Source organism: Nyctereutes procyonoides, unplaced genomic scaffold (assembly GCF_905146905.1).
Source record: "Nyctereutes procyonoides isolate TBG_1078 unplaced genomic scaffold, NYPRO_anot_genome, whole genome shotgun sequence".
Classification (NCBI taxonomy): Eukaryota; Metazoa; Chordata; class Mammalia; order Carnivora; family Canidae; genus Nyctereutes; species Nyctereutes procyonoides.
Genome location: NW_026575025.1, coordinates 12,669,096 through 12,684,943, shown reverse-complemented (window position 1 = coordinate 12,684,943; position 15,848 = coordinate 12,669,096). Strand labels below are relative to the sequence as shown.

Below are 15,848 nucleotides of genomic sequence, written 5' to 3'. Positions count from 1 at the left end.
CATGGTGCTATGATCTTTATTCAATTAAATGACCTCACAACTAAGAAACAGAAGACATGCTTTTAATAAAATAGTATAATCTCATCCCATTGCACTTTTTAAAAAGTGTATTAAGTTTTAAAGCCGTTCAAAGGCAGGGGTCTAGGAGAAAGAATTTTCAACAAATAATTTTTTAAAGAAAAGAAAAAGAAAACTTGTTAATGCTCAGGATTAATACTGGCCCCCCCTTTAAGGCTTAAGTCCATGGCAGCATTTAGCCATCTAAATTAGAAAGCTTCAGGAATCAATTGCAATGTTTCCTTGGTTATAAGAGCACTACATTTAAATTTTAGTTCTGGCTCATTAAATTCCTTTCAAGGAAGAAAATTGCTTTTGAAATCTTTCTGCTTTTAGACCTGTTTTGAAAAGTTCCTGTTGTGGGGTATCTCTGTCCCTAATTTTCAAAGTTATCTTCTCCATCCTTTTTGTTATTATTTTTATTTATGGCTTAAGGTTTTCTGTGCACAAAAAGATGGGAGGGGTTCAAGTCACAGTGCTGAACTTTGCTTTTTAAAAGAAAAACTTTCAAAGGGTGGGTTTTTAAAATCCTAATTACACTTGTTAGTAAACAGGACACTTGAACATTCTTTTTCCAGAGAAGGCACTATGTTATTGTAATTTAGAAAAACAGCTTTAATGAGCTTAGCTAATCCTCTAGATGAAAGACATTGCCCTTATTACTCTGAACACATGAACTCCCAGTCATACAGTCTCCAGTAGCAGAGCACCTATTCTGAGCCTCAGGTAGAAGCTGTCCATCTGTCCACTTGCCTCCAAACAATAGTGAATTGCAGTTTGCCATCCCACAGGGCAGTCTATCTCACTGGTCCCTGAGCTACCTGCACTACTGCCTATCAAAGTGGTGATTCCAGGGCCACAACCCAGACCCGCTGAGGCAATCCCTGACAGAAGTTACAGGAGTCTGAATGGCTTTAAACAAACCTCCCAAGTAAGTCTGAGGTACTCCAAAGTAGATGAAAGCCACTACCCAAAACTATAAAAGGACAGAAGGAAAACTATTCTATCACAGTAAATGGTCCCTTACAATGGGCTTAATGTCATTTAAAAAAGCAGTTACACAAATCATTTGTACTTTCATGACTGAAGTTTGTCTTCATTATGCCCTATTCCTTGATTAAAATTTTGTCAGATCTGGGATCCCTGGGTGGCGCAGCGGTTTGGCACCTGCCTTTGGCCCAGGGCGCGATCCTGGAGACCCGGGATCGAATCCCACGTCGGGCTCCCGGTGCATGGAGCTTGCTTCTCCCTCTGCCTGTGTCTCTGCCTCTCTCTCTCTCTCTCTCTGTGACTATCATAAATTAAAAAAAAAAAAAAATTTAAAAAAAAAATTTTGTCAGATCTATCTAAAAAAAAAAAAAATTTTTGTCAGATCTAAATGTAAGCCAGAAAGATGTAGCCCACACTGGCTACCTTGGATGGGAGCCATCCTAAATCATCCTAAATTACATTTAAATAGTTCTATGTGGGGTGGGGGAGGAAGTCCTATGAGGACTTCCATATAAATCATTAAAAAAAGAGAAAAAGAAAGGAAAAAATAATTTTTTTTTTGGTCACTTTTGCCTGGGCTTAAGTCAACCTACTTATCTGTAATCTGCCCATAATACATAAACACCCATCCAAACTTACACTATCCAAAACACCACTTTTATAAGTTAGGTAGAATACTGGATATGACCTGCTAAGAACACACTGCCAGTAACAAGGCAGTTTGTTTGCCTAAAGCCTTTCACTTCATGTTACAGAGAAAAGAGAAAGCAGATAAAGCAAAACAATATTCCATAAGCATTCTACCACGTACAAAGTAGGTATTAATACACAAACCTCCATGGAATGGACTTCTTGGTATATTGCTAAAATAGGATATGACTTTGAAGATGCTGATCATCAGTCATGATCATCTGCCCTCATTTTATCCACAAACCAATCTAGAAAAATTACTCATGAAAGAACTGAAATTTTTATTCTATTATTTTTACTATAAAAAGCTAACTGGATTTAAGAAAACATTTTTTTTCCTGAAATGAATACTTTTCATAGAAATTCTGAGAACCTCCTCTTATACGTTAATAGGAATATGCCCCCATATAACCGTTAGAAATGTGCAAACCATAAATGCTTGCATGAGAAGGCTGGTCAGGAGTGGCAGAGCAACATACAACAAGCACACACTTTCAGCGTGAACCCGTTTCTGACCCACGAATTAAAGGCTGAGGGAAGTTAAGAGGTAAAAGATATTCTCTTCAACCTGGTTATAAATCTCCCCAGGACTCTTTAAGGCCAGCAATGAGAATGCATCTTTTATTGAAAAACTTGATATAAAACTACCAATTTACTGTAAAAATAAAGAAAATAGGCCAACGAAAACTCACTAAGGATCTTCACTGAGAAAGCTTTATAAACACTTTCCAGAGGCAGAATAAGTTAACTAATAAAGACAAAAATAATAAGGCTTCCCCAGGACAATTAAACCAAAATATTTCTTTAAGATCAAAACAGAAATGGTGAATTTAAACAGTAATTAAATACTAAGATTTCACTAAGTTATACACTTTCACATGTTGTTTTACTTTAAAAATTCTAATACTTTAGTATTAAAATAAGTTTTAGATCATCTTTTTCTCACCTTTTAAAGGCATCATCACTCTAGACAATTATTCTGAAATCTATAAATGTGCTTCTACAATGTATTAAAAGCCAAGTATCTCAACATCTGCAAAGCCTTTAGCTAATAAGTATAAACATGCAAGAGGATGAGAGGCCACCTGAAAATGCACCAAAATTTCAAAGAGAAGCTTTCAATTTAACAGTCAAACGGAGCATCACTGTTATCCAAGTAAACAGTTTTTAGGAATTTTCCTAAAATGTAATGGCAAATGAATAAAATAGCAAGAATTTCAGGGCAAGATGGTATATAGATATAAAAAAAATATAAAATGCTTGGAATTAATTCAGACTTACAGAAATACTTCTGTTGTGAAATGTTAAAGTAATAAAAAGAAAATTCTTTGATACAGAGACTACATGCTTCTTTTTTCTGCTTTCCACTTAGACTTCATATACATAGAATCAACACTTGGGTTTTGCCTAAGCCTTCCTATCTCCCTTCCACAACAAAAATTACCTTAAGAATTAATATTCTCATACCTGAATGCTTACATAAATACTTACAAGGCAATCTCTTAAAAGTTTAAAAATCTTTAAATTCACCATTATATTATAAATCAAAGGAAAAGGCAACTAACAGATAAAATGTTTTTTCACCCAATCAAGGTAACAAAAAAGATTACTTAGATACTTCTAGATACTATCCATATTTGGGTGGGACTTTGGTCCTCACTAAGCCAAAGCTATTTTAAAGTTTCCAGATTAGTCAAGTGAAGTTAATAAAGGAAGACTCACTAAACAAAACTGACAATTTTAGCTTTATTATTAAAAATATTTGTGCATAGGAGAATGCAAATAAATGTTTTGGATAAAGACCTGATTTACTTACTGCCTAGGCCACATGAAACAGGACAACTAAAGACAATAATGTTTGGTAATAATGTCTTTCCTTTAATCCTTAATAAAGTTTTCTTCTTAACGCAGAACTCTTGAAAACTAGACCTCACAAGTAACAACCATGAGTTATATATAATACATATGTGAATATAAACCTGCAAACAGTGAATCTGACCAAGGCACAAGTTCAAATGACTTATCAGATGTCACATGGTTCATCAAACTCAGGGTTGTTTTGTTTTGTTTTAAAGTATCGAGCTCACTCCTTTCATTATGAGCCACTCTGGCTTTTCAAGGCATGTTGGCCTCTTTTCTAAAAAGAAGCTATAGGAATGAAAGTAAAAATAAGAGTTTGCTCCAACAAAACTGCTAGCCTGTCAGTAAAAGACCATAAATTTCAGTGTATGTTGGATTTAAACAGGATGTGGTTTTTCCACACTATATGGCAAGCAAGATTCTTTAAGACTTTAAATAACAGTGTAATGGTATCATTTTCAGTTTTTTGTTCTGAAGCTTTTGCAACTTTCGTAAACATTTTTAAATGGTAACAGTATAAAAGAAACTGACAGGTTTCACCACAAAACAGCAATCTTTCATGAGGCTATCCTTGTCCTCAAAAGCCTGGATTCAATCTTAAAAGGCACTAAGTGACACATGCAGGATTTAAAACCATATTTGCATTTTTTTTCCTTTAGCTTTCTCCCCCATAAAGTGCACAAAGCAGAGAGTAATAAGAAAACAGACACAGGCTTGGATCTATATCAGCAAGGAAAAGAAATGCTTCCAACAGAAATGTTTAAGAATTTGAAGCCATGGGAAAGGTCTATTAATTTATTACTGCTGAGTTTCAGCTCTTCCTGGGTGATCCCAGACCTGCGTTCCTCTGGACCTGTGGCCGTGGCAGAAACCCAGCAATCAGGAGGGGCTGACTGCGTTCTCATTGAATCCTCTTGTCAAGATGCTACTGAGCTTTTTTATCCACAGGTGGCCTCCCAACAACTGCATCCCTCACAGCGGCCTGAGTGGAATTACCCATATGAGAAGTAGCCTGCAAGAGTCAATTTATTCAACAGGTAAGTTAATAAAATACAACACAGCATCAAGAAAGAAAGACTTCAGAGATAAACGTTCAAAAAAAATAGAATTGCCCTATAACCCAGCAATTGCACTGCTGGGGATTTACCCCAAAGATACAGATGCAGTGAAACACCGGGACACCTGCACCCCAATGTTTCTAGCAGCAATGTCCACAGTAGCCAAACTGTGGAAGGAGCCTCGGTGTCCATCGAAAGATGAATGGATCAAGAAGATGTGGTCTATGTATCAATGGAATATTACTCAGCCATTAGAAACGACAAATACCCACCATTTGCTTCAATGTGGATGGAACTGGAGGGCATTATGCTGAGTGAAATAAGTCAATCGGAGAAGGACAAACATTTTATGATCTCATTCATTTGGGGAATATAAAAATTAGTGAAAGGGAATAAAGGGGAAAGGAGAGAAAATGAGTGAAAATATCAGTGAGGGTGACAACATGAGAGACTCCTAACTCTGGGAAACTAACAAGGGGTGGTGGAAAGGGAGATAGGCAGCGGGTTGGGGTGACTGGGTGATGGGACACTGAGAGGGGCACTTGATGGGATGAGCACTAGGTTATGCTATATGTTGGCAAATTGAACTCATATATATATATATGTGTGTGTGTGTGTATAAATATATATATTTATTTATTTATACACACACACACACACACACACACACACACACAGTCAAAAAAAAAAATCTGTCTACATCATGGGTATGTTACCAGAAAATCAGGAAATGAAAATACAGGTGTCAGGGGAGCCTGTGACAGCAGCTGACTTCCAAGAGAGTCAGCTACGCCTCTGCTCTGTTACGGTGGTGGGGTTGGAAGCCCTCTTGGTTTGTCACGCAATTCTGACTTAACCCATCTGTTCATGGTACTCAGAAAAGGAAATCGGTGTCTCAAGGATCTGTATACCTGGAGATCACGTCAATGTCAAAAGCCATTGGTTTTCTGAATGATTTTAAGTGAAAGAAATGCCATCCATTAGCAGAACTCAAAACAGAAAAATCTCAAAGCTCCTGAATCATACAGGAATCATATCTGAAGAGCATGTGGTTAGAAGTTTCCCATGAGTAACACAGTATATCTAAGTTGGAACCTTTCACATTAGAGGGAAGTTTTTAGGCATGGAAACAAAATATTAGGAATAAATATCAATATCCTAAAGAAGGAGGATACAACGTAATGTCTATCAAAAAACAAAAAATGACCAGGGGAAACTTCTTATGCCTTCTTTCACTGTGAAACTCTTGCAAATGGAAATATTCTACAATAAAAACACAGATATCTGTCCATTATCAACCCGTAGCCTTGTCAGCTGACACCACTTACCTGCTCTAGTACATACGCTGCACCAGAATCAATTGCTCCACCCAGCTCACGATATTGACCAGAATACCTGATGTATCCCCAAGTAAGAAGTGCTATTAACAGCAGTCCAACCATACAATTGAACAGCTGGGCCACAATCTCAAGACCAACAAAGCCAGTGAGGCCTGAGGCTATGTACAAGATCACAATGCCTGTAAAAAGCACTGCTGGGGTTCGGAAGGTGCTGAAGACATTCTTGCTGCCATTGTGCTTGCAGAAGTTCTCATAAAGCTCCCTGATCTCCTCCTCTAGTTCCTGCTGGTAACGAAGGCTAAAATCCTTCCCACCCATCTTCTTGGTTTTCTTAAAATGGTCCAGAGCAAGCTGTTTGAATTCACCGTGCTTCTCCTCTAGAATGTCTGGGGACAAATAAGGTTTCTCTCCCCCACAAACCTAAAAAGAATAAAGACATAACATACTGAAGATCTCTTTGAAAACAAGTGCCCAATAAAACAAGTGAAAACCCTGAAAAAGTCCAAATATTTAAGATATTAGAAATTAACTTTAAAATGATGACCAAGACCAATAAAGTCTGAGTTTACTTCCTCTGAAAAGTGCACTGAAATAAGGAGGGTGACATTAACTGCATTGGAAGAAAGCCTTACTTAGCAACAGAAAGAACCAGAAGACCCCAATTACCAGGGGGGCCTGAACACAGTTTTGTTGTCTCGTCATCTTCAGATTCATTAAACAAGGTCAGTCTGGGCTTCTGCCGTAAGCCACAGGCCCACATTATAGCTACATCAGAATAAAACACACGCGTGGCATACCTCTTCCATGTTGTTGTAATAAATGTCTTTGGCGGAGGCTGCAGCTGCTAAATTGTTAGCTTCAGCGGTGGCCTTATAAAAAGAAAAGAAAGCATAAACTCTGAATCCCTTCTCTTTAACATTCTTCCACAAATAACCAAGTGCCAATTCCCTCTCACCCTACTCCCATTCTTCCTTTTATAGGATCCTTCTGCCATTTTTTAGGTTTCCATATAGCCCAATGTATGAGATAAAATATTCCTTTTTCGCCAAATTTTCTGCCCCCCCCCCCCAAAAAAAGACATTCTGATACATAAGTCTTTATTATAAATTAAATCTCTGGAAGTATCATTCCCTTTGCTTTAATTTTAAGTGTTAAAAAAAAAAGAAAAAAATAATTTTAAGTGTTAAGAAATAGACATGGGTCAAAAAAAGAAAACATTTATCTTTATATGAATTTTAAACTCTAGCTTCCTTTGAGAAAATGCTTTGCTACTAAAGAAATAAATAGGGATCCCTGGGTGGCACAGCGGTTTGGCGCCTGCCTTTGGCCCAGGGCGCGATCCTGGAGACCCGGGATCGAATCCCACGTCGGGCTCCCGGTGCATGGAGCCTGCTTCTCCCTCTGCCTATGTCTCTGCCTCTCTCTCTCTCTCTCTCTCTCTGTGACTATCATAAATAAATAAAAAACTTAAAATTTGGAGGAACTAAGGCAACCTTGGTGGGGAGTGAAAAACAATCACATTGAGATTTCCTTAATAAAAAAAAAAAAATTTAAAGAAATAAATATCTGGCAGTAAATGGCTTTATGTTCTGCACATAAAAGTCAGAAATTGGGCAGCCTGGATGACTCAGCGGTTTAGCGCCGCCTTCAGCCCAGAGCATGATTCTGGAGACCCAGGATCAAGTCCCATGTCAAGTTCCCTGCGTGGAACCTGCTTCTCCCTCTGCCTATGTCTCTGCCCCGCCCCCCGCTCTGTGTATCTCATGAATAAATAAAATCTTTAAAAAAAAAAAAGAAAGTCAGAAATTATGATGTTTTATCAAAATGACATCTTGAAAATAGCAAAATGTTGAAAATAAAAGTCATTGAAAATAAAAAACCTGACCAGTAAGTAGTAAATAAGTATGTCAGGACATGTTCTACTAAAGTAGACAGCAGATAACAGGAAAATAATTTGCTTAAGATAACTGGGCCTGGGGAAGCCCGGGTGGCTCTGCAGTTTAGTGCCATCTTCAGCCCAGGGTGTGATCCTGGAGACCTTGGATCGAGTCCCATGTCAGGCTCCCTGCATGGAGCCTACTTCTCCCTCTGCCTGTGCCTGTCTCTCATGAATAAATAAACAAAAATTTAAATATATAACTGGGCCTGTTCTACCCACAGTATGTTTAGTGGGATATAGTCCCAGTGAGGAGCCCTTCTGCTTTAACTCTGTATTTAACACCCAGAAGGCAGTAACAATGGTGAAAAATGTACTAAAAATTAACACACTTCAGCATTAACAGGCAGGGAGAGCAACAGCATTCTCCTTTTTTTTCTTTTTTAAAGATTTATTAATCTATTTTTTTTTTTTGAGAGAGAGAGTGCGTGTGCATGAGTGGGGGGAGGGGCAGAGGAAGAGGGAGAGGGAGAGGGAGAATTCTCAAGTAGACCACCCCGCTGAGTGCAGAGCCCTACTAGGGGCTCAATCTCGGGACCATGAGATCATGACCTAAGCCAAAATCAAGGGTCAGATGTCTGACTGAGCCACTCAGGTACCCTGCATTCCCTTCTTAAAGGATGCTGCTGCTTGTGCATGGGTCAACAAGTAATCAAACAGTATCATTTAGGATGTCAAAGAATTGCTTACCTGAAGCATGGATTTGGGATGAGGCAGATCTTCTCCTTGATAAATTTTAATATATGCCTTATAATAGAAACATAAAAACACTCATGAAAAATGTGATTCTGTCACATTTAATCATACTTTAAGTTACAGAAAGTGACTATACAACTGCATTTTCCTAAAGACCTAGATCAACACCCAGGAATTAGCAAAAACACAACACACCTTTGAGTGCATGTTAGCGTTTTTAGTTAACTAAATATGTTCTCAAGCAGCACGAGACTACCAAGGCTAGGAGTCCCACCAGATTCCCCATGCACACTGGCCTCACCACTACCTGTGGGCACAGTGACCATCCGCCTTGAGGTAGTCATGTCACATCTAGGTGCCGTCTCCTCCTACTCACAGCAACTTCCTAACCACCTCCTGTCCACACCATCTTCCTTGAGGAACAATCTTCCTTTAGCCACAGTAATTACTCCTCTAAGAAAGTGCAAAGAACATCCATTTGGTTCTTAGACCGATACTGCCACCCAGTGGCCCACTCCTGGAAGGACACTGAAGGCTCTGAAAATGCCTCTCAATATCTCCCCCATGACAATCATCCCTAAGCTTTAAAATAGTAAAATCCAAGTTAGTTTACAACCTAGATCAGTTTTACCAAAAGTCAAATATTCTGACAATTAAAACCCATATTTACCTTAAAATATTCTAGTAGCCCCCGACAGGTGACTTTGGAGCCATTGATCTCCTTCTCCATTAAGTTAGCTGGGTTTAATACAAATGGTATCAGGGTCTGAAGCTGCTCTTTGAATTCACTGGCAATATCTGTTCACAAGACCATGAAGAAGAAAACAGTCAGCTAGACAGACTTGTTCAACCAAGCAGAGTATAAAATGTTTCAACATCTGCCAGTTCAAAGTGAGGGGAGGGAAGGTCCCAACTGTGTCTGGCACCTTCTGCCACCCATGACCTCTGTCTGCACGTATCTTTACTGTCTCCTCCCTTCTGTCCTCGTGATTAAGAGCTGCTTAGTCCAGAATAGAAAGTGGAGAATATCCTTCCCCTGGTTTTCATCCTGGGGGATTTAGTCTACTTGATAGCCTTTCAAGAAATCTCATTTTTAAGGAATTTTACTAATACAGTCATCAAAAAAAAAAACAAATTATCAACCCCTCAAGTCCTCTCTCCCTTGCCATACCTTCACACTCCCACTTGAATTCATTAGCAATTACTACTCATCATCCATTTGCTTTTCTATTGTTCATTTTTTTTAATGTTAAAATAAGTAGAAGCACCTGTATGTAGGTATATTTCTGGAGAAAGGAAAGGATTTTCTAAAACAAGACTCAAGCAATACATAAAATCAAACGTGAATGAATTTAACCACATTAAAACCAAGGCACCATAAAAAAAAAGACAAGACAGAAGATGGGAGAAGATATCTGTAACATACAACTAACAAAGGTTTCTATCTTAAAATACACATAGAGGATCTATACACTGCAGATAAAGACAAACCCAATCTAAAACTTAACAGGCATGAATAGGAACTGCAGAGCAAAGAAAGCATGAATGTAAATAAATATATGAAAAGATAGTTAATCCTATTAGTAACCAAAGAAATGCTATTTAATGCCACAATGACATACTATTTTATATCACTAATTTGGCAAAAACTAGATGTCTGATCACACTGAGCATTGCCTAGGATATGGATCAATGGGAATTTCTCTATACACTGATGAAGAAAACATAAATTGGAAGCATCATTTCAGAAAACAATTTAGCATTATACAGTAAAGGTGAAAATATACAAATTCTGGGATGCCTGGGTGGCTCAGTGATTGAGGTCTGCCTTCAGCCCAGGGCGTGATCATGGAGTCCTGGGATCAAGTCCCTCTATCTATGTCTCTGCCTCTCTCTGTGTGTCTCTCATGAATAAATAAATATAATCTTTTTTAAAAATATACAAATTCTAATATCCAGCAATTCTGCTTTTAAAGCACATACCCTTAAAAAAAATAAATAAAATAAAGCACATACCTTTGGGAGACTCCCATATACCCATATAAACTAGAATATCCACAGCAGCAATGTTCATAATAGTAATGTGAACTGGAAAAGTTCACATTCCATCAAGAATAAATAAACTCTGTTATATTCACGGAAGCCATAATTATACTACAATGAAAATGAGTGAACTAAACTACACACTGTAATACAGATAATCTCAGAAATAAAACACTAAGGGGTACCTGGGTAGCTCAGTCAGTTGAGCATCCGACTCTCGATTTTTGGCTCAGGTCATGAGATCAAGCCCCATGTTGGGCTCCCCACTTATCACAGAGTCTACTTGAGATCCTTTCTTGCCTTCTCCCTCTACCCCTCACCCTGACTGCAGGCTCTCTCTCTAAAATAAATAAATCCTGGGGACGCTGGGTGGCTCAGTGGTTTAGCATTTGCCTTCAGCTCTGGCCATGATCCTGGAGTCCTGGGATAGAGTCCTACATCGGGCTTCCTGAATGGAGCCTGCTTCTCCCTCTGCCTGCTTCTGCCTCTCATGAATAAATAAATAAAATCTTTAAAAAACAAACAAATAAATCCTTAAAAATGTTTTAAATAAAAAAAATCAAACACTCAATGAAAATACAAGTTGGCCACATACTATTTTTTATATGTTCAAAATTTTAAAAACTTATCAACAGACTAAGTGATTCAAACACAAGTAATGATTTTTTTAAAAAATTCAAGGGCAAAGGGCACCTGGGCGGCTCAGTCATTTAAGCGTCCTTCAGCCCGGGGTCCTGGGATAGAGCCCTGTATCAGGCTCCTTGCTCAATAGGGAGTCTGCTTCTCCCTCTCCCTTTGTCCCTCCCCTTACGCGTGCTCTCTCACACACTCACTCTCTCTTAAATAAATAAACAAATAAAATCTTAAAAAAAAAAAAATCCAAAGGCAAAATAAGCAAAATTTAGAATAGTGGTTATTTTTGTGGGAGGCAGGAGGGAGAAGGGATAGGGAAGAACCACATAGGTATAAGAAATAGTACTGGTAATGTTCTAGACAACAGAATGGGCAAACTACAACCCTTAGGCAAATTATGGCCTGCTAACTAAAATTGTAAATACAGTTTTGTTGAACACAACCATGTCTTCATTTACGCATTGTCTTCAGCTGCTTTCTTGCTACAACAGCAAAGCTGAGTAATTAAAATGGTCCACAAAGCCTAAAATATTTACTATCTGGTCCATTACAGAAAAAATTTGCCAATTCTGGTTCTAGATATTAAGTCGAGTAATATGTTCATGATGTTTATATGACATTTTATACTTTTTTCTTTTTTAATAATTTATTTTTTTGGTGTTCAATTTGCCAACATACAGAATAACACCCAGTGCTCATTCCGTCAAGTGCCCCCTTCAGTGCCCGTCACCCACTCCCCCCCACCCCCCCTCCCCTTCCAGCACCCCTAGTTTGTTTCCCAGAGTTAGGAGTCTTTATGTTCTGTCTCCCTTTCTGATATTTCCCACACAATTCTTCTCCCTTCCCTTATATTCCCTTTCACTATTATTTATATTCCCCAAATGAATGAGAACATATAATGTTTGTCCTTCTCCGATTGACTTACTTCACTCAGCATAATACCCTCCAGTTCTATCCACGTTGAAGCAAATGGTGGGTATTTGTCATTTCTAATGGCTGAGTAATATTCCATTGGACATTTTATACTTTTTTCTAAAGATTTTATTTATTCATGAAAGACAGAGAGAGAGAGAGGTAGACACACACAGGCAGAGAGAGAAGCAGGCTCCCTGTGGGAGCCTGATGTGGGACTCAATCCCAGGACCCCAGGATCACGCCCTGAACCAAAGGCAGATGCTTACCACTGAGCCACCCGGGTGCCCTGACATTTTGTACTTTTTAAAAAGACTTTACTTATTTTAAAACAAGAATGAGAGACAGAATGAGCATGAGCCAGGAGGGGGAGCAGAGGGAAAGAAGCAGACTTCCTATTGAGCAGGGAGCCCAATGTAGGGCTTGATCCCAGGACCCCAGGATCATGACCCAAACAAAGGCAGACACTTAATCAACTGAGCCACCCGGGCACCCTGAGGTTTTACACCTTATCTATATAAGTTCTAGGTATTCTTTTATATACACAATACTTTTGCATTCTTTTGGATACCTAATAGTATATTTTAAAATTTAACAGTAGCTCATTATTTTAATTTGCTTTCGTATCTGTTATTGCTAGCTGGACCAAACTTTCTCCCATACTGGTTCATCAGCTAATTTCCTTTACCTTTATCAGGGACTTGTATCTTATAATATAGTCACTCTTCAAAAAAAAAAAATGCTATCCTAATGTGTACTATAATCACTGAAACATTTTCTCCAGTTTGTTTTTAAATAGGCATAAATTATTAAGTATTCAAATCTATATCACTTTTCCCTGACAATCTTATTCTTCATAATTTTAAAGAGTTCTTCCTCAATTCCAGAGATCTAATAAAATTAAAATTTCCCCCATGCTTTAATTTTTATAATTTAAGTCTGTAATCTACTTAGAATTTATTTACGCCTCATAAATTAAAACCCACATGGTATTTCTCTCTAAATAATAACACGTACTTTTCATCTCCACCAATTCCCACCCCATCTTAAATAACTGATTATAAGATCTCATGACACTGAAAAAATTTTTGGGTTTTTTTGATCTGTCCTACCTAAGTAAATGGGTACCAATCTCCTATCCAGATACTCTTAATTCTGTATCTCCTCAGGATGGCGCCAAAGTACGGCCTTTACCAATTTTTAAAAGGGATTAATCCCCATATTACACATTGATTAGTGGCTTAATATATGCTAAAGGTGATATTTCAACCAGTGGGGGAAGTTGGACTATTCAATAAATACTTTAGGGACAAATGGGTAGCCACTCAGAAAATAAGATGGATCTAAACTCAATCATAAATTATAATGTGAAAAATGAAACTACTAAATTTCAAGAAAAAAGTGGGATAAATTCCTTATAACTTAGATTGAAAGACAATAAAATAGTGTACATACTATGCTATTCTGTGTATATTCATATTTGCTTGCACATCCTAAAGAAACTCTGGAAGCCTAAAAAAATAGAAGAGAGACTAACTTCTCACTAAATACTTTCTAATCCTTTTTGGGATTTTAAACATGTGAATGTATTACCTATTCAAAAAAAAAAAAAGCCTGTTTTTATGGTTTCAACTTTTATCATACTGAAAGACTAAGAGCTTCAAAAATATTTCACTCAGGAACTGGCATAATCTAGACACCACAGATTGTTCCAATACTCAGTTTTTTGTTTGTTTGGTTTTGTTTTTTTTTTAAGATTTATTTATTCATGAGAGACACAGAGAGAGAGGCAGAGACACAGGCAGAGGGAGAAGCGATTATATCAAAACTAAGACTGTGTTTGGCAAGTGTTCACCTCTGAATAAATGGTCATTCTTTGAAAAAAAAAAATATATATATACACACACATACATATATCGTAAAATAAAATCACTAAAATAATTCCTGAGTATTCAGGAGAACATTTGTAGAAAATGTAGCTTTTATTAAATTCAGATGTTCTAAAGTAATTACATTAAGGTCTTCCTACAAATTAGCCCTAACTGCTCTCAAGCTACTGTTGTCTTTTCTGTGTTATATGGAATGGGCTTGCAGGATCTCAACCTAAGTCATCATACAAGTATATACTTAAGAAGAGACAACATGTAGGCATTTTCTTTAATTCTGAAAAATACATCAGCTCTATTTACGTCCCCCACAAGAAAGTTTATGTGGTTCTCAATCAAGTACTTGCCAAATACTACAAGTCACCAACTATTTGCTATTTAGCTCCAATATATGCTTCACTCAAAACCCTTTAATACCCTGTTTAAAAGGTTCCCTAAAATTACAAAATAGTCATCTGCAAAGCCTCTAGAAAGTACACAAACCTTTGCAGAGCTAATAAAAATTCTTTATGAACAATCCTAAGGACTATAGTTCCTAAAATTGACACACAAGGCAGAATATAAATATATTTTTAAATAAAGCAAAAGAGGAAATTTTTATTTTTCAAATTAAAAAATTTTTATTATTTTTTAAAGATTTTATTTATTTGAGAGAGACCAAAAGTGAGAAAGATCACAGAGGGAGAGGGAGAACAGACCCACTACTGAGCAGAGAGCCAGATGCAGAGCTCGATCCCAAGACCGCGAGATCATGACCTGAGCTAAAGATAGACGGCTAACTGACTGAACCACCCAGGCAGCCCAATATAATTGTTTTTAAATATATTTTTTTAAAATTTATGATAGTCACACAGAGAGAGAGAGAGGCAGAGACATAGGCAGAGGGAGAAGCAGGCTCCATGCACCAGGAGCCCGACGTGGGATTCGATCCCGGGTCTCCAGGATCGCACCCTGGGCCAAAGGCAGGCACCAAACTGCTGCGCCACCCAGGGATCCCAATATAATTGTTTTTAAAATAAAAGATTTAGGGGCGCCTGTGTGGCTCAGTCAGTTAAGTGTCTGCCTTCAGCTCAGGTCATGATCTCAGGGTCCTGGGATCAAGCCCCAAGTCTGACTCTCTGCTCAGCAGACAGCCTGCTTCTCCTCCCTCTCTCTCTAACCCTACCACCCCCCCATTCATGATCTCACATGCTCTGCTCTCTCTCTCAAATAAATAATTTTTAAAAATAAAAACATAATGATAAATATATTTTTAAATAAATAGGATCACGCAACATATGCTACTATGCAACTTTTTTACATTTAATATGTCAGACATCTATGCAAACACAGATAGATCCATCTATCTATCTAGGAAGGGGTGCCTGGGTGGCTCAGTCAGTTAAGCATCTGACTCTTGATTTCAGCTCAGGTCATAATCTCAGGGTCATGAGTCTGAGCCCTGTGTTTGGCTCCACACAAAGCATGGAGTCTGCCTGGGATTCTCTCTCTCCTTTCTCCCTGCTCTCTTAAAACAAAAAACTTTAAATAACTTTTAAAATAAACTTTTAAAAGTGCAAATGTACCATAATTTAACCAATCTTTCAAAAACACTCATTTAAGTTGTTTCTAATTATTCCCTATTATAATAATGCTACAGTAAAAATATATCATTATCCATATATTTTTACCTACTTATTTGGACAGTTCCTTAAGATACTTTCTTAAAAGTGTTAAAAGTGAAATACTGGATGAAAGGATATAAACA

The 15,848-nt window shown here is 37.7% G+C and overlaps 1 protein-coding gene across 1 annotated transcript in view; it reads right to left on the bottom strand.

Annotated features, from left to right (window-relative positions):
- The window catches only part of ATL3 (atlastin GTPase 3), a 58,761-nt gene continuing 42,913 nt past the window's right edge, over positions 1-15,848 (bottom strand). The window contains exons 9-13 of the mRNA XM_055312533.1: positions 9,298-9,425; positions 8,622-8,678; positions 6,793-6,864; positions 5,984-6,415; positions 1-4,609 (exon numbers count right to left, since the gene is read on the bottom strand). Of these exons, the coding sequence (XP_055168508.1) occupies positions 4,523-4,609; positions 5,984-6,415; positions 6,793-6,864; positions 8,622-8,678; positions 9,298-9,425 (776 nt within the window). The 3' untranslated portion in view covers positions 1-4,522. The remainder of the gene's footprint in view (positions 4,610-5,983; positions 6,416-6,792; positions 6,865-8,621; positions 8,679-9,297; positions 9,426-15,848) is intronic.